This window comes from Channa argus, chromosome 6 (assembly GCF_033026475.1).
Source record: "Channa argus isolate prfri chromosome 6, Channa argus male v1.0, whole genome shotgun sequence".
Taxonomy (NCBI): Eukaryota; Metazoa; Chordata; class Actinopteri; order Anabantiformes; family Channidae; genus Channa; species Channa argus.
The window spans coordinates 7,135,034-7,154,945 of NC_090202.1; the positions used below are offsets into that span (position 1 = coordinate 7,135,034).

The 19,912-nt window shown below is 39.7% G+C and overlaps 1 protein-coding gene and 1 pseudogene across 1 annotated transcript; both read left to right on the forward strand.

Moving 5' to 3' along the window:
- The first annotated feature begins 5,315 nt into the window (after positions 1-5,315).
- Positions 5,316-10,638, forward strand: zpld1b (zona pellucida-like domain containing 1b). Its single transcript, XM_067507655.1, has 10 exons — positions 5,316-5,679; positions 6,759-6,979; positions 7,090-7,271; positions 7,653-7,725; positions 8,372-8,469; positions 8,747-8,827; positions 9,050-9,221; positions 9,321-9,426; positions 9,748-9,777; positions 9,867-10,638. Exons 1-10 carry the CDS (start codon positions 5,541-5,543, stop codon positions 10,034-10,036), a joined length of 1,272 nt encoding a protein of 423 aa, XP_067363756.1. The 5' UTR covers positions 5,316-5,540; the 3' UTR covers positions 10,037-10,638.
- Positions 10,639-16,203: 5,565 nt separating this feature from the next.
- On the forward strand, positions 16,204-19,432 carry LOC137128420 (zona pellucida-like domain-containing protein 1; annotated as a pseudogene).
- Positions 19,433-19,912: the final 480 nt, after the last annotated feature.

Consider the following 19,912-nt stretch of genomic DNA (forward strand, 5'->3'; position numbering starts at 1 on the left):
GGAAACTAACATAAAGAGTGGCATTTATTTTTCACACTATACAGTATCAGTTTTAATCAAACTGATCTCCAACAGTATTTGCTCTAAATAAGCTTGTTTTTTTAATTAGTACAAAATGTTGAATTTTCTGTTTGGTCAAAACAGCAACAACAGCAATGTATTTATGTCTTAATAAAAATGTATTAAAAGTTTAAAAATTAAATATTAGTTCTTAGAGTTTTGGTTATTAAAAATATTTTAACACTGTATTTATACAGTGTTAAAAAATAAAATAAGTTAACTCAACTTCTAAAATTCAGATGTATCAATGATGTTTGTCTATTTTTCATGTCTATGGTTTAGTCTCTACTTTAATACCTGTCTTTATCACTCTATTCAAAAAAAGCATGGCTGTCAGTTCATGATTACCTTAAAAACATAATTTAGTTAATTTATTTAGTTAAATATAGAATTACTGATAAAACAGTAACACAGACAATATTAGGTTAGTATAAAACACAGACTTGGCTAAGATACACAATAGAAATGTTTAATATGTCATAAAAGAGGGCTTACACAGTCACACAAAATGGTGGAGATAAAATTCTGAACCTTGTTCAGATGACACAAAGACGGGCGGAGATTTCCAGAGTACTTTTCTGATTCAGTACCTTACACTTAAAGTATTCATCTGCGTTGACACTGCGTATTTCATGTACCCTGGTGGATCCAACTCTAGATATTTTCACCAACACTTGCCATTAGCAACAATGCATGTTTGGTAAAAGGTTACATCATAATTAAGATTAACATACAACAAATGTATGGAGCAAATTGAGCATGATTTAAAGGACTAACAACCTAATTTCTCTGGTAGGGGCAACAGCATGCATGATAAACGCAAGCAGCTTTAGTGTTATATGTCAGGATTTCCTATCCTGGTCCTGGGGGCAACCTGTTTCCATGTTTTCCATGTGTTTTCCTCCATAGCAAGGCTCAAATCAGTGGAAGTCCTCAAGTTATTCTGATGTGGAAGATATGAAAGTCCTGGGTGATGTTTCTGAATGATTTCAAATGCTTGTACCCCTGCTTAGTAAGGTTTCTCTTACTTTTCTTTTAGTTTTCCTTTCACATTATTTAGAAGCTCTAATTTCAGCTGTCAACAGTTTCATCCATCATTATTTTTAACCGCTTACCATGTGTAGGGTCTTGGGGGGGGGCTGTCACTGGTTGAAAGGCAGGGTACACTCTGGACAGGTCTCCAGTCTATCTCTGGCCCAACACAAAGAGACACACACAGACAGAACAACCATTCACACTCACATTCCTATCGACCTGTGGGCATTTTAGAGTCATCAGTTTGTAAAAGTCTTTGGACTGTGGGAGGAAACCAGACGTCCCTGGAGGAAACTACACATAGAAGGGCCACAGCCAGTGGAGTGTTAAAACTGGGGACCTACTTGCTGTGAAGCAGCATCACTAACCACTTCATCAGTGTGATGCCCATGTAACAGTTTCATGACAGGATAATTAATAATGAGGGAGTTTTAGGTTCCACTAATTGCTAATGGCTAATTGAAATGTGCCTTTTACTTTCTCATCTTCTCCTTTTTGCAACTTTGTATCCAGCCTGTCCAGCGGCCTTATGTCAGATAACATTTCCGTCCCTTCTTAGCATTCTCTTGTCATATGGTAACTCAATGCTAAGCTTCTGTTTTCAAGCACATTATACTGATTTCTTTAAAGACAGTAAATATTTAGAATAGAGACAGTTACAGTATCTCATTATCTTACCTGAGAGGACACTGTTCACAGACACAACCTTTTTCTGCCAAACAGTGCACTCTATAGGGCACTTCACCAGATTTTCCTTTCCTCATCATAGCATAATGTTTCTGCACACATAGGGGCCTCTAGAGGGCACTTATTTTATTTCAAAGGGGACCCACTTATCGTGTTTTCTAATTTATTTAATTCCTATCCTGGTCCGGGTATTTTACAGGGCACTGCCACATATTCTCCTCCACTAAAAAGACACTTCATCCAAGATACCAAACATAGGTGATAACTAGGGACTCGTTACTCATTAAAAAAATCCTGGTTCCAACTTTTTAAATGTGGGGATTTAATGCTACCCTGTGTCCCACAATAAACTATACAGTGAGGTGTGTGTGTGTCTTTGTCTGGTTATAAGCACTATTAAGATGCAGACCATTTCCTATTTTACAAGGCAATCAATCACATAAGAGCTGGTAACTACATACAACAACATGCGGACAGAAAAGTCTCGTGCAAACCGTCACCTGCGAAAGTCAAACAGTATGTGGTTGCAGACAAAGGTGGCAGACTGCCAACTTTGGCAAGAAGTACTGTAGTTCTGTACATATGAGATTGAAGTTGTTAATTTCCACACAGAAGATGACCTTTAGGACAAAGATGGTTCAGTTTAAGCTGTGCAGACACTGTAGCCCAATTTTTAGGCCCAATCCAGAATGACCCAATGAAAGTCCACGGTTTGATGAATTGCATGGCTTCTCTCAAAATATATATTATAAACAGGAGTGAGCTTGTTTTAACATTACTGGACGATCATTACTATTTTACAAGTTAGGGCTAAACCACCACGTAGCTTTAAGGTTGTGGCTGATTGGCATACGGACTGCTAGGATTTTCAGACCTCTGGTGGAAAACAGAAATGCAATGTGTTCATCTTCAAGCCATCCACAGCTTCAAAGCCTATTATTTATTCTCCCCTTCTTGTTCTCCTTCGATTGTAGAATCCCAAAATGTAATGCCATATTTTTTCTCTTTTTGTCAACACTAAGAACGCATCGACCTCGTTTGAATAAACATATTGTTGATGCACAAATTTGACCTGAGGCTCTGAGCTGCCATTCAGTGGACCCTCTTCATTGTGCGCGACTTATTGACACTACAATGCGAGTGGGGATATCAGAGGTTCTGGCAGGATTTAAACGTGCAGTGTGAGTTAACACATGATACACGAATGACAAAATTCACACTGCTAATAAGACACAGGGAAAGACTTTAGTCTAGGTGATAAGCCGTAGACACATACAGCACTAAAACTACTAACTTCATCAAAAGTGGTCAAGGTTTAAAGGTGAACCTGGCTGTTCTACTCTTTGTCTGCTGGGCACAAAACGTAAAGCTAGAATTTAACTGTTTCCGCCAATAATAAATTATACTGTAAATCGTTAATAAATCAAATCTGAACCTGATCCCAAAACCCAACCTGTACCTTTAATGTTAAACAGTTACACATTTCAGAGCTGGATTTAAACAAAATGTAACGGTAGCAGGTTTTGTGAAGATACTTTCTTGACTGTATTCCATCCTTGGGTCTCAAGATGTGTCCACTGCAGTGTGACATCTGATTATTCAGTACACACACACACACACGAAGTGAAAAACATGATGACAGTAAACACAAGGAAAATTGGAAATCGGAGTGTCTACATTTCCATAACAAATCCATGTGCTGAGGAAATTATGTTATACCTATGGAAGCATCTGATACCAAATGGACCTTGCATAAGATTGTTGTGTCAGTTACATAAAGACAGATTACACTAACATGCAAGAGTGCACCCAATGAAAACAGACAGTACCAAACACAAAAAAGCTATTTACTGTAAGGTTTTCTTTCTTTCTACTGAAGAAAAGACTTGGAAGGTCTGAAAAACAATTACTCGCCAAAAATAGGAAAAAAGCAAATCAAACAGCTACAAACTAAACATGTATTGATTGAAGGCAGCAGTCAAATGAGACACAAATTAGATTCGTTTTCAGAGATTTCGTCTTGGTGTTCTGGTCATAGTTTTCTCATTATTTTCTATCAGCAAGTTTTACTCAACAAACCAGGTACTTCAATGATTTTAATGGTACTTTGTTTCAAAAACTCCATGAAGACATGAAATCCAACCATGGACCGATCCAACTTCCAAAACCGTTACGATCAAAACGTGCAGAAAAACCAATGAGCTGCACCGTTTTTGTTTGTGAACTTCCTTCATTACCACAAACCAGGACAGGGAGTTTATAAAAACTCATTATAACTCATCCTGTGGCTTTAAATACTCACCAAGTGCATTTTAGTCCATACCTGGAAATAGTCTAAAACATTATACACAATGTGAAATCTTTCAGTATTATCTACTACATAATACTGTGCTCAGCTGTTTGGGAAAGTCCTTTGTCCTTTTTTTTAAAAAAAAGCAAATCTTAACATTTGTTGCTTTTATTAAAAAAAGATATGAGTCTTCAGCAGAAACCAATTGGCTACAGACAGGATAGGTCAGACAGAAAGCATTTGTAGATGGACTGTTGGTTGTAGTCTTTTTATGGGATTGATAGACTGTAAGAAAAATATCCTTTAAGGCTCCAGCTGCCTCTTTATGCCACTTTGACTTTGTGTATATCCATTTAAAGGTCAAGGAACTCAAAACCGACAGAGGAAGAATACGTTTTCCATCCTAAAACAAGTTCAACATATTAAAGTAATTCTTGTTCAGTTTGATGGGCGCAGTAAAATCAAAGGTGAGTGGGTTTTTTCATTCACATTGCATTTGGACCCAGGCAGAGTCCAACAAAGTGTAAAACAGACTTGAGACTCCACATTTAACTTCTGCAACGCTGAACACACCGTGATGTAGCTGTGTACATCACTGAATGCCTTCAGCCTAAGCGATGCCTTGTGCATCACAATCACTCATACACAGTCCTTCTTCAGACCGTGAGTTGACTTTTATGTTCATATGAATGCGGGCTGCAGTAGCACTCGATGACAGCTTAATTCCTGCCCCCCCCCCCACTCGCCCCCCTGCTGAGGCCCACTGTTTGTGCACGCCGACAGACGGAGATCAGGCTGAGGAGAGACGAGTGGGAACCCTTCGACTACGCTCAGGTTTCTGGGCTGAGATGAAAAGATTTGTCCAGGCCATTCTGATCTAATGGAGTTTCCCATGTTCTGCATCGCAGTGGCTTTTTGTTCAAGTCAAGTTGGATAATGAGTCCCTGTATCTTTCTCATCTGCACACACACAACTGATACACTGATGTTGTGTTTGGTTTAGGTTTTTGTTGCCACTTAAACTACATGCCACAGTGTTGACCCCTTCTCTCACCGCCATGCAGGGGAGGAAGGGTTCCAAACAATTACTTTGAAAATGGCAGAAACTGGTAAACAGGTGTCAAAAAAATGGAAGTGAGGGTGGAGAGAGAGAGAAGTGGGATGAAATGAGCTGGAAAGAGAGGTGACCTCAGTTTAAAAGGGGTTGGGTAATAGAGGTTTTGGGCCAACATGTGTGACTGAGGTAAAAGGGGGCAGACGGAGTAGGATAATAAGGATTAGGGGACCTGGGGAACGAAGGTTGTACTACTTTGATAGAGGTCAGAGCGTGCAGCAGTTGAGGAGACAGGCGAGGCCGGGGAAGCATTGTTTTGGAACATCTAATTTTGCAAGACGTTTTTTTTTTTTTTTTTTTTTTTTTAACTCGTAAACCAAAGAAATGTGGTTAATGCAATGTTGACCTTCTGAATATGACAGTGGGCAAACCTCTCTCAGGTGCTGAAATGACACGAATGTGCTTGATCTTTCTGCTGATGAGTGAAGCCGTTTCGGTCTCCACACAGTTTAACGGATACAACTGTGATGCGAACTACCACAGCAGGTTTCCTGGTGAGGACAGCCCATTCAGACCACACACTCTTATATGGAACATACATTCATGCTTCTTGTCAGTGGTGGAAAGTGTTGGAAACCGCTTGCTCTGGTATTTTTAATTTACAGTTGGGAGATATTACTTCACCGAATACTTTGCCACAAGCTGTGCAGCTGCATTACCTCCCTGCAGTTATGTGATGGATGGAGTTACTATATAACATACTAAATCATAAGATGATAAAATGTGATACTTACTAAGCAACAGTAAAAATATGCTTATATGTATTAAAACCTCAATGTTAAATACTACGTGAAAGGAAAGTTACCTTTGATACGTTTTGTAGAAAATATTTTTAGCTGTATATTGATCATTTGGCTTTTACTCTGGATGTACATCTAAATTGTGTTAGATTATATATTCAGTCTTTCTTCTGCAGGGGTAGAAACCATAATAGAAACTTTTAAAGTACAGCTTAGGCCTGTTGAAAGTAACTGATGAACGGAAATAATTATACTTAGATAGAAGATATATGTTAACATGCATACTTCTATTTATCAAATGTTTTAAAACGGTTCCACTTACAAAGGTCCTCAAATGTAGTAGAGCTTCTCAGGTCCACAGTATCCAGCTTCTTTAAATATTATTTTTCATACTAGAAATATGCCCTTAAATATATCTCCGTGTGGAGAGAAGCTGTCAGACTGGCCGAGTGTAGCAGAGAATAGCAGAGCACAGCAGAGCAAGGAAATGGAAGTTTGTGCTGTGAATTCTGTCTTAACATTGTTGTTATGAAATTACTAATAATTAGAACTTACATTTAGGGTTTTTTTGTTCCAGTAAGATATTTAATACATTTGCCTTACTGCTCACATTTAGCGAAGATCTTTGTTGTCCTAAGTTGCACATTGTGTAAGAAATCTGGAAATTGAAGGCCTCATATTGATGGCAGTTGTTTTCTGGAGGAAGGTAAACCAGCAGGGCTCTGGCTGTCAAAGCCCAAGGTTGAAAAGCATCAGGCTTTTAGCTGAACTTTCTTCTACCTTCTCATCTTTTTAGCATTCCTCTCTGCTTCCCTTCCTCTCTGCTCCTCCAGGCGAGCGGGACATCAGCGTGTACTGCGGCGTTCAGACCATCACCATAAAGATCAACTTCTGTCCCGTACTGTTTTCTGGCTACACCGATTTAGATTTGGCCTTGAACGGTCACCACAGCGATGCCCAGTGCCGTGGCTTCATCAACAACAACACCTTCCCCACGGCGGTCCTGTTCAGCATCAGCCTCAGCACTCTGGAGGCTTGCGGTAACAATCTAGTGGTAAAGAATACATAAACACCTGAACATGGTGTTGATATGATCAATAGGCAACTTCATCATGTTGTTTATTGACTTGGGGGGAAAGCAAAGTGAGATGTTTTGCTCTGCAGGTCAGCACAGCCTATGGGGCCAATGCCTATGGGAACATGTCTCTGGTACAAATTGGGAACATCTCAGGCTATATCGACACTCCTGACCCGCCAGCTATAATCAGCTACCTGCCCGGGTTGCTGTATAAATTCAGCTGCAGCTACCCACTGGAGTACCTGGTCAATAACTCACAACTGGCATCGTAAGTTGCTGCCAAAAAAATTCCACACTGTCCAAAAGGAAGCTTGACCTTTTGAGAGTTAGTCAAGGTTTATTCATTTTGTAATAAACCTTTTTTTATTGTTTTCCCAAGCTGCTGTGATAATTAAGCACCTGCTTTAAAAGCCTGAGTGTGTGTGTATCTCGTAGTATTCTGAGAACCATTTACTTTAGGAAAGGCATGTTTCCTAACGACTCACAGGCTAGTTCACATTCATCCCTCTAAAATGTCGTCCTTCGGTCACTTAAATAAAGGAAAGTATTGAAATCTATGCTTTCATTATCCAGTTTATTAACCAAAGCCACCACTGCCGAGAGATACAGACGAGCTCTGAAATAATAAATGTGCTGCTTCTCTTCACAGCTCCTCTGCTGCTGTGTCTGTCAAGGACAGCAATGGCACATTTGTGAGCACGTTGAGTTTGATCCTGTACAATGTGAGTCCCCAGCTGTGGTCAGCTTATTTGTACAGCTATTTCTGAATCATGAGGTTCAGAGGCTGATTTGAGGTTGTAGTTTTCGCTATCACAGTGGAAATCATGATCTTTGAATTAAAATTTCTTTTGAAAAATGTTACCAATTTGAAAGCTAATATTTGTAATGTTAGTTTTTCGGCAATTTCACAATAAGTACTATGAAAAGACCAAAACTTTTTTTTTATATATAATGAAAATGAATGTGGGTATTGAGGCTTATTTTAAATTGGTCCCACACGTTCTGGTGCCAAACATTCTTACCAAAACACCAATTGTCTATTGATCGACCACTGAAAATACTGTTTTCTTCTATTTGATTAACGATTGACAGTTGTTTCAGGATAATCTTATTCTTTTTTTTTTTAAATGAAACTCTATATCTATGACCTGTTTGTAAATGCAGACAATAGTTTGAGGGGGAAATGTGACAGAACAAGCACTGAGAGACAGACTAAGGCATTGTTAGTTTAAGTCTTTTCATTAGCAAAAATATAGAATATCACCGGCCTTAGAATTTAAACAATCATAAGCCACGACCAAGCCCCTCTATTATCTTTTACGTTTCACATTTCACGTTTTGCCTGAAAAATGTTCTTTGTCTCTACAGGATTCAACATACAGTCAGCCTCTCTCTATTCCAATGGCTGGGCTGCCTCTGAAAACCCGAGTATTTGCTGCTGTGAAAGCTACAAACCTCGACAAACGGTACCAGATTATCCACTTTTGAATATTGATTTTCTTCCATTTTTCATAAATCCTTGCGCGTAACCATTGATTATGTAAAGGTAAAGATCAAATGATCTTTTTCACCATTATTCTTTTTTACAGATTTAGGCCTTTTTTTTTTTCTGTTTTACCTACATTCATTATGCCATTATGTGATTATTCTAAGTGAAGGCGCCAGTCTGCAAGATATCTGCTTTGTCATGTGAGGTTAGACGTCTATCCAACATCCCATCTCTCAATTTTTGTCCCCCTGCAGGTGGAACATCTTGATGGACTACTGTTACACAACCCCCTCAGGGAATCCTAATGATGAACTCCACTATGACCTTTTCTTTGGGTAATCTTGCTTTTTTTCCTCCTCAGTATGATGATTTGATAAACCACAAAAGGGATCCATTAGCTATTCAGGGTCTGCAAATGGCTTATCCTCATGAATGCTACTTTTTCATCTGAGTGAGTGCTTAAGTGTATGTCTAAATGGGAATTTTGTCTTTTTTACTGTGTACATGGATATAGTTCATATGTTCATGCAAATGTGTGTGCTTCTTTTGTGACACAGCTGCTATAAAGACCCACAGACAACAGTTTTTGAGAATGGGAAGAGTCAGATGGGGCGTTTTTCCTTTGAGGTTTTCCGTTTTGTTAAACACAGACACCAGAAGATGTCCACTGTGTTTTTGCACTGCGTCACCAAGCTTTGCCGGGCTGATGACTGCATCATGCTCATGCCAGTAGGTGTAAAAAAAAAAATCACAACTCTCAGTTTGTGACTCCCTGTGTGATTCCTGAACTCAATGATGGTTGAATCCTGATGATGATGTGATTGGCAGATTTGTGGGCGGCGCCGCAGGAGGGATGGAGATCAGAGCCTTGATTCTCCACCAGCAGCATCTGGGAATGCCGTCATCACCGCTGGACCAATCATCACCAGGAGTGGTATAGACAATAGGCTTAAATGAATATTGTGACATTATGGATGATACACTTATTTACATTCTTGTTGAGAGATAGATGAGAACATCAAAATCATTCACGTTTCTTAGTTTAATGTGACTCTTATACCGACTAGAAACACGGGGGGCCTCTTTAATAATATTTAATGGATGAGTGGTATCAGTCTTCTTGTATAAATCTCAGCAAGAAAGCAAATGAGTGTATTTCCCCAAAAAGTTAACTGTTACTGTAAAAAAGCTAGATTAATATCTCTACAGTACCACAGACTCTGTGGCTCTGATGAAAATGTTAATATTTTTTCAGATGAAACTCCTGTCAACAACTCCCAACTTGGTAAGTGCCCTTATGCAAAAGGTTTAAATTATCATGTGTATTAATTTCAGAGAGAGAGATTACCTTTAATTTGCCTTTCCACCTAACAGCACCTCGTGACCTCTCCCAGCCGATGAGCCCAGTGACCAGTGGTCTAATCTCAGGTGTGGTCATCCTGGGTGGGGTCAGCATGGGCCTCTTCGTGCTGTCGCTTCGTCTGCAAAAGTCTCGCCTCGCAACAACTGCAGCCTCAGGTGTTTGGAACCCCAGCTTCAAATGAATAAGCATGTGTATATAATATCGTGGTGGTACTTTGTAACACAGCCCCATGACTTAGAGGTAATCTTGTTGCAGGAATCAAGCGTGAATACAACACTGAGCAGCTCCTTCCTAATCGTGAGTACAGTGGAAGAAAACACTGGGAACCAAAGAGAAAAGATAAGATTAGCTGTACTTTATTGTTCAAGAGGGTGAGTTTGTCTTGGGCTCCACTGCTGTACACACAGCTGGCATAAACAATAAGAGTAGCTAATATGGGTTTTGTAACTGCTCGGTATTTTACTGCTGCCTGTTTCATGCAATGATATTACCCTGTAAATTGTGTGCAGTGTGTCTTTGTGCTGGCAGCATGTGCAGGGTGTTGGGTAGTCAGACGACTGGTGCAATACTGTTTCCTAACATATGGCTGCCACCGTGTGCATGTATCCTTTCCTCTATACACACATTATTAAAGTGTATTGTTTTGTTTTAGGTTTTGTGTATTTATTACTTTCAGTACCTCATCTTTTTTTTTTTTTTCATTCAGCTCTTCTTTGGTCAATAATAGTGTTATAAAAGAACAACAGTGTTGGATGAAAACTACTTATTTAGAACAAATAATTTGTAGGCTATTTATGACAAGAAGCTTAAGAAAAAATGGAAAAGCTGAGTAAAATCAATGTATGAACTAGTATTACATAACACGTGCAATCTTTTTGTTTGATTGTTCATGAAATAACAGATCTATCTATAGGCTAATATCATAACCCTTTCATGTAATCTTGTAAAATCAAGTGTTTTTATTGTTCCATGTCTGAATTCAGCTTTATGAAATTCATTTTAAGACATTTCCATGCCAAAAACTACATACAAAAGTGATATCTCTCTCATATTTGTACATTAGCTTGTGATTAGCTTAGCTTAGCATGGTGACTCGCGACAGCGGTAAACTGGCTCTGTCAAAATGAAACTAAAGCATTTTGCCTTATTTACATTTACAGATGTAGCAGAATATACAATACAAATTCAATACTGTAAAAGAAATTGCCAATGAAACCACATGTATCACTTCTAATTCTTTACTCATGTTGCATCACCCAGTACACACTTAAAGAAAAAGTATTTCACAAACACTTTAAACACTATTGAACTACACGCTGTAGATAATAAGAATCTCAAAGTCTGGTTCAGGTTTACTTATCATGAGTAATATTTGTGCTGGAAATCTGAAAAGTTTCAGCCTTATTTAATTGAATTAGCTTAATGTAGACATTCAAGAAGATAACTACCTAAAAAAAACTTGTTACTTAGAATTTTATTTGAAAAATTAAAACTACACCAATCAAAAAAATCAGCATCTTTTGGTTAGCAACAACAAGAGGATTTCTATTACTTGATGTTGCTGTGGAACAAAAAGAGGACGAAGTAATGCTGGGGCTTATTTTTACCCCAGTCTTCGTTTCCTTTCGTCTGTTCCCTTTCAAGGGTCACCACATCGAATCATGTGCCTCCATCTAACCCTGTCCTCTGCATCCTCTTCTCTCACCAAAACTAAATTCATGTCCTCTCTCACTACATCCATAAATCTCCTCTTTGCTCTTCCTCTAGACCTCCTGCCTGGCAGCCCCGAAGTCAGAATCCTTCTACCGATATATTCACAATTTCTTCTCTGAACATGTCCAAACCACCCCAATCTGGCCTCTCTGACTTTATCTCCAACACATCTAACATGAGCTGTCACTCTGATGTCCTCATTCCTGATCCTGTCCATCCTCGTCCCTCCCAAATTGAACCTCAACATCTTAAGCTCTGCTACCTCCAGCTCTGCCTCCTGTCTTTTCTTTAGTGCCACTGTCTCTAAGCTGAACAACATCTCTGGTCTCACCACCGTCTTGAACATCTTTCCTTTCATTCTCACTGATACTCTTTTGTCACACAACACACCTGACACTTTTCTCCACCTGTTCCAACCTGCCTGCACTCGTCTCTTCACCTCTTTTCCACACTCTCCGTTGCTCTGAACCGTTGACACTAAGTACTTAAGTCCTGCACCTTCTTCACCTCTGCTCCCTGTAACCTCACTGTTCCACTTGGGTCCCTCTCATTCACACACATGTATTCTATCTTGCTGCGTCTAAGCTTCATTCCTCTGTTTTCCAGAGCAGACCTCCACCTCTCTAGATTTTCCTCCACCTGCTCTCTGCTCTCACTACAAATCACAATGTCATCTGCAAACATCATAGTCCATGGAGATTCTTGTCTAACCTCTGTCAGCCTGTCCATCACCAGAGCAAACAAGAAGGGTCTCAGAAACGATCCTTGATGCAGACCCACTTCCACCTTGAACTCCTCTGTCACACCTACAGCACACCTCACCATGGTCTTACAGCTCTCATACATGTCCTGTCCTGTAAATCTACGAAGACACAATACAACTCCCTATGATCTTCTCTGTATTTCTCCATCAGCATCCTCAAAGCAAATACTGCATCTGTTGGACTCTTTCTAGGCATGAAACCATATTGCTGCTCACAAATGCTCATCTCTGCTCTTAGCCGAGCTTCCACTATTCTTTCCCACAACTTCATTTTTTGGCTCATCAGCTTTATTTCTCTGTAGTTGCCACAGCTCTGCACATCTCCCTTGTTCTTAAAAATTGGCACCATTACACTTCTCCTCCAGTCCTCGGGCATCCTCTCACTCTCCAAGATCCTGTTAAACAAACTTCCTCATTCCACCACCAAGATTCCTTGTCCACTTTCGTCTTTCCCGATGACACCCCGAGTACCCTCCTACCTGTCTCCCTGATCACATTAGCTGCAGTGGTCCAGTCATCTGGAAGCATCTCCTGAAACCCCAAAACCTGTCTAAGTTTCTTCCTGAAAACTACACAACATTCTTCCTTTTTCAACTTCCAGCACTTCATCCTCTGCTCTGCCTTTGTCCTCTTCATCTTCCTCACCACCAGAGTCATTTTACACACCACCATCCTGTGTTGTGTGGCTACACTCTACCCTACCAATATTTTTCATTCACTGATCTCATTCAGATTACAACGTCTGCATAAGATGTCGTCCACCTGAGTGCTTCTACCTCTGCTCTTGTACCCTATGTTCCTGCCTCTTCTGGAACAAAGTGTTCACTGCAGCCATTTCCATCCTCTTTGCAAAGTCTACCACCATCTGTCCTTCTGCGTTCCTGTCCTGAAGACCAAACTTGCCCATCACATTCTCATCACCTCTATTCCCTTCACCAACATGTCCATTAAAATCTGCACCAATCATCACTCTCTCACCTGTGGGGATGCTCTGCATCACTTCATCTAACTCACTCCAGAATTTCTCCTTCTCTTCTAACTCACATCGAACTGTGGGGCATAACCACTCACAACATTGAACATCACCCGTTCAATTTCCAGCTACAGACTCATCAACCTGTCTGATACTCTTTTCACCTCTAGAACATTACTTACAAACTCCTCTTTCAGAATAACTCCTATTCCATTTCTCTTCCTATCTGACACATGGTAGAACAACTTGAACCCTAAGCTTCTAGCCTTGCTAACTTTTCACCTGGTCTCCTGGACACACAGTATGTCCACCTTCTCTGCATCATGTCGATCAACTCTCTAGCCTTCCCTGTCATAGTACCAACATTCAAAGTCCCTATTGTCAGTCCTACATTCTTAGCTTTCCTCTTCTCTGTCTGCCTACGAACAAGCCTTCCTTCTCTCCTTGTTCGACCAACAGTAGCCCAATTTCAACCAGTACCCTGTAGGTCAACAGCACCGGTGGAGGTCGTTGTTAACCCGGACCCCGACCGATCCGGTATGGAAGTCATTTTTGGTGTGGAAGTCATGATTCGCATATTTAATTTGGCATGTGTTTTATGTCGGATGCCCTTCCTGACACAACCCTCTGCATTTTTCCAGACTTGGGACTGGCACAAGAAGAGACTGGCTTATGTCTCCTTGCAGTTGCATTGCTTATTTTTACCCCAGTGACAGCTAGTTAATTCATAACACAAATCATTAGAAAAGCTGTCGAATAAACATAGTGGAATAAAAAGTACAACATTTCTCTATGAAGTGTGGTGAAGGAAAAATAAATGTAACACAAACAGAAAATAAGTAATAACTACTTCCCATTTGTACTTGTGTACAATAATTGAAAAAATTTCCACCTAATTGCCTTTGTATGTGGTACCTGCTTCGTCAAGTCTTAAAATACTAATTAATAAGCTGATGGCACATATTGGGATTGTGTGGAATAATCTCTTCCTTAAATAGGTTCGGTGGCATTTCCTCCATGATTTATCTGACTATGATTGGTAAAGTTTATTTAATCTTCTTAATATTGACATATAACTGTGTACGTTTCTCAAATGTCATGGCCTCATGGGTGTTCAACCTCTAGGAAAATGAACAAAATACCAAGGACTGCTGAGCTCATTTGATGACTGCCAGAATTAATCTTTCAATTTTTGCCGTATTGATTTTCTTTTCCGATGGCCTATATAAATGTCTGTCGGCTGCTGCTGTGTCTCACGTGTGTGACTCTGCTGCTGTTTCTGTGACCTGCACGGCTCTGCTGCATTCACTGCTCTTTATCAGACTAATCCCTCATTTCAACAGCCATTTTGTGATGTATTCAGCATCCACAGTGACTGCAGATAACTGAAATGAGAGGAATAAACGCTATCATCTCCCCTCTCAGTTTACTATCGGCAATAATTGATTAAACCCTCCTCCCAAAATGGAAATGAGACTGAGATTCAGCTTTAAAGGCTGAAGCCAAGTTCAGGGGAGCCAAGACCAAGGAAAACCTGTTTTGTAAAAACCTGTGCAATACAATGACAGTGTACGACAAAAGCTTGACGAAGATGCTTGTCCTCCAGCTTGATACCAGCCAGAGCTTTCTCTTCCCACAGCATCACGTTGCTTCTTGATAGTTTTAGGTTGAACTTCAACATTATGCATAATTTAAATTCTCTAAATATTACTAGAATTTCTAGTTGTACTCATAAACACACACAGTCGTGGAGTGGTTAGTGTTACCACCTCATGGCTGGGAGGTCTCTGGTTTGAATCCCAAATCAGCAGTGGCCTTTCTTTGTAGAGACAAATAGATAGAGACAACTTTTTGTGTCACTGTCGCTGTTGCACATAATAATATACATAAAAAGTAAAAGAAATAATAAAGAAGAAAAATCATAAACATACTCATAATACAGATTTGTGTAGCTGTTGCTCACTTGGTCCATAAGTTGGGTCAGGGGAGCGGCCGACAGAGGCTTTGAATAAAAGTCCGGTATAAGAGGACATTTACCGTATTTACATTTGTGCAATTAAGTGAGGTGGACGGTCCTCAAAAGCCAAAGAAATGTTCCTGCATTGTCCGTTGCACATGCCGTAGTGAGTGATGTACACTCACAAACAGTAGATGTATGTTACAGTTGAAATGTACAGTAATTCTGTAAAGTGCCTTGAGATGACTTTGTTGTGAATTGGCGCTATATAAAAAAAGTTGAATCGAATTGGATTAATTATGTTCTGATCAAGAGTTTGCATGTTTCCTCCCACAGTCCAAAGACATGCATAATAGCTCGGTCCCCACCTCTCGGCTAATGATAGCTGGATTAGGCTCCAGCCCCCCAGCGACCCTGAACAGGATAAGCCGTTACAGATAATGGATGAATGGATTGATAAGCGAACTCAGGAGGAGAAGCCCTTGACAAAGACGATTCAATTTCACAGACAAGTCTTGAGCACATTGTTTAGGCTTGGACAACTGAATGGAACTGTGCTGGGTTTTGTCATTTACCTTCAGGAATGGACACCAGTACCTAAGCTACAAACAATGGACTGCTTAAATTGAGACAGCCCCACCAAAGTCGTATTGTCCCTGTTACTATCCAATCCTAAAGCAGTGTTACGTCATGTTCACCATATATAAAACAACCCACTGCTCAACTAGTAAAATCACTGAAAAGGAAAGATTCAGGCTAAGACTAGAGTAAAGTTTACATGATTGACAGCTGTGGATTAAACATCTTAATCCAAACTTCTTTTGTAAAAATCGACTCTGTGATCCTGCAGATGTTGCCTTCTGCTTTGCACTAGATTTTTTTTTCTGTGTTAAACATCTGCTCTGTTTGCTGCATCCTTTACCCAGAGGGCTGAGTGATGAGATGGCTTTGGTCAAATTCCTCATCTTGACCTCACTGTGTTTTCTTGGTTGAGAATCCATCAGTGTGTCCGATTGCGGAGCAAACGCTAGACAACCACGTAAGATAAGGCCACAGTGACCTTCATACACACTTTTTTGTTTCCCAAGGGTCATATTGATTAAAATAGTGATCTAGAGCTTTAGGGAGATCATAACGAGCTTAGTTTTGCTTTACATATTTAATTAGCAATATTGTGAGTGAGTTGATAAGTGAGTGTTAATTACACTGCTAAAAGTGTGTTTGCAGCAAATTCGCAGATGTTGAACAGACAGAACAGAATAGACAATTAATTCAATATTTATGATTTTATTAGATGTGGTGGCAGAGTTTGGCTGAAAATATTTGCTTTTATTTTTTGTTATTTTCTCTTTTTTTCACTTTTAATGGCATTTCTTTTTGTCTTTACACAGTTTCTCTATCTGAGAAATGTGCAGCTTCGATTAATAAAATTCTATACAGTAATTGACAACATCTTATCTTTAACATATTATCGTCGTAAGAACACAGCGACATCACATCAGTCTCTGACACACCTTCCATCGACCTGGCTATTCAAATCTGCCGGGTTATTTTCATTGGATACCATGAGCGCTTACTGACCCTGAACCACAAGCAGTCTGGACAGTCAGGGCACACTGGACACCTCTGTGGCACCTCCTCTTGTGAGATTCAGTGTCCCCATCACACAAGGTAATGCCTGTGGTAGCACCTTCTTGGTGAGTACTCTGTCACTAAAGTGTCCTTATTCACAGCACTTGATAAGGTCTTGAGAGATGGTCATCACGGGTCTTGTTAAACTGGAGCTGAGCAGATTTCGGAAACTGAAAGGGCATCTGAGCACTGTAGGAGCCAAGAAGGAGGAGGCGGAAAATAGAGCAGACTGGGTAGACAGAAAAAGATTCCAGCCGAACATACAGGACCCAAGCTGACTCAGTCTGATGTTGACTGAATGTAGCAGAGACAGATGTAATCCTACAGTACCAGCCTCTTTTCTGAGAACTAGAAAGTTTAAGAGAGATGTTCCACTTTCTTGATGAGATTTTCATCGCGGCTGCCTGCTGTGTAAGACAAGTTGGGCCAACATTTATTTTTAACAATTTAATAAATAATCATGTTTCTCTTGAATAATTCCTCAGACTTCGAGCACACCAGGGACAGGAATATTCTCAGAATTCTCCCACATGCAAACCGTCAGTATCAGCGGAGTTGTCGAGTCCTTTGACCCCTGCTGTCAGCAGGGTCACCTACAACGCATAGCTCAAGAATTACTACTCGTGCTTATTCACTGGACAATCTCAGCGACATCACCCACATGTATGTGTATTTGCACATTTGTAACATAGGTTGAAAACATAAATTAATTCATTGCTTGTTTCACATACATGCTCTCATTCTTTTCTTCGTCCTTTGCCACAGCTTTGAAAGACCAGAATGGGAGTTTTGTTTTTTTTTTTTTTACCCTCAGCGTGGCCTTATATCAAGTGGCCCCTTACATATTTCTTAGAAACTATATCCATGTGTCCACCTGGCACAGACATAAATTGTAACACTAGAAGATTGATCTATGTGATATTTGATGGTACCCTCTCTTCCTTTGCCAGGATTAAAATTACACCGTTCCCCTTGTCATACCACCGCTGGGTGTTGAACTGAGGACAAACATCTATGTGCAGGTGTTTGCATCCAACCTGATATCACAGTAAGAACCCTTATTATTATTCCACACCCACAGATTTTTCCTTTTTCTTTTGATGAATTAGTATTTTAAATGGTATTTTACAAAAACAAGTACATGTGCCATAGGTACTGGTACAGAGAGAGATATTTCATAAAACACTTTAAAGACCAGATGTTGTGACCTCTTAACATAAAGCAATGTCTTGATGGAACCTTTTTTTAAATTTCCTGTGTCATTAATCATCTCATGGCCACTTCAGATTTATCTTTATGCCCTTTGGAGTTAAAATTCTATCTCAACCAGCTACAACAGTGATGATTCAGTAGTAATCTAATCCTACAGTTTATCACCGACAACAGCCATTTTCCTGAATGCCGATAAGACTAAACTACTTTAACTTGAGAAGGATTTTACAGCAGCTGTAATTAGTATTTGACAATGTTGTGGCCATACTTTCTTAGGTTTAGCCACAGCATCCTTGTGGTTAGGTTGGGTACAAAAACATCCAGGTTAGCTTATGATCGGGATTTAGGTTAAAACACTGAAGCACATCTACTGTCACTTGGAAGTAGGTAAAAAACAGCTTTCTCGTATTTGAAAATCCCACTCTGCTGCATATGGCCACTCATCTGCCCAAACATCATCGCTTATCATAATGTGTTTTTAAAATACAACCCCAGCATTCACTCCTACTTCCGTTCTACTTACTATGGCAGCTAGATGTCACAATTATTAGACCACTGGAAGAAAGAGGTTCACAAACTGCACTGTTATAGGCTGATAACAACTGATAACACACCACTGAATAGTGTGATACCGGTCAAATCTCCTGCCTAGTTACAGCAAGGTGTCACTATTCAGAGCAGCTTACATTTTTTATATATTTGGCATGATTATTCACATATAGGTACCTGATCTACAGATCTACTCTACGGATCTACATCTACTCTACGGTTTATTGTAGTAGATATAATTCTTCTATTTATTCTAATAAATCTTAAAGCAGTGATATTTTGCAAAACATATCCAATTTAAAAATTTTGTATGTCAATAATATTTGTGTGTAAGCCTTAATATCTGTACTACTTATTAATATGAAATTAACAGTACTTTTTTAAGTACAAATAAGAGAATAGTGGAAAACTATAAAAAAAAAAAAACCCAAACTGAATCAGGAAGTGCAGATGATATGGTTTTTACTTTCATGTACAAATTGATGAATTCATGGAAATCTGAGTGCACGGCTTAAAAAGGATGAATATGTCCTATAGTCTCCAACCACCTGACTGTGTCTTAATAGCTTTTAATTTTGAGGATCCAGGTGACCTGGAGTCTCTGACTTGGTGCTGGGGACCTCATTCTCTCCCCCAGGGTACTTTGTTCTTCTGGACCGATGCAATGTCATGTTGTCTCTGTTGCCCCCCAACTCCACTTCCTTTAATTTCTTCGTCCCGTAAGTCACAAAAACACTTCACACCTAATTCTTTCTAGACAAAGTGTGAGCTTTTTACACTTTTTAGCTTGTAGATTTCTTCTAGTCTTTCAAGGCCTGATAATGAGTTCTGTCTTTCAGTCCAGCAGCCCAGTTTAAAATTTAAAACTTCATACATATCTACAGACGGTTTTATCTTTCATAATAGGTTAATAATAGCTTCACCAAAAAGCAGAATGAGCCCATCTCTACCTACTATCTTCTCTGCATCACTTGTCTCTGCAAGCACTTGCAGCACATTAAAGTGAGCAACGTACTGCGTAAATTTCAAGCAGAAATCTCAGATTCCATCCTTAATGCTCCACTCACTTCTCTCCATCTGGTTTGATGTACAGCGCAATGCAACCGGAAGAAGAGGAGTGTGGCTACAACTGTACAACAGGATTGCGTCACTAAACCATCTGAGTTCATAGTGGCAATAAGGATAAAAACAGAACAGTTGTTGCCATAGGTCTCCTTGAAGTGAAAGTAATTCAGAACAGGCAGTGGCAGTTTAGGGG

Coding starts and splice junctions, on each gene's coding strand:
- zpld1b (XM_067507655.1), top strand. CDS start 5,541: ATGACAGTGGGCAAACCTCTCTCAGGTGCTGAAATGACACGAATGTGC. Junction 5,680..6,758: donor CTACCACAGCAGGTTTCCTG/GTGAGGACAGCC, acceptor CTGCTCCTCCAG/GCGAGCGGGACATCAGCGTG. Junction 9,222..9,320: donor ACTGCATCATGCTCATGCCA/GTAGGTGTAAAA, acceptor TGTGATTGGCAG/ATTTGTGGGCGGCGCCGCAG.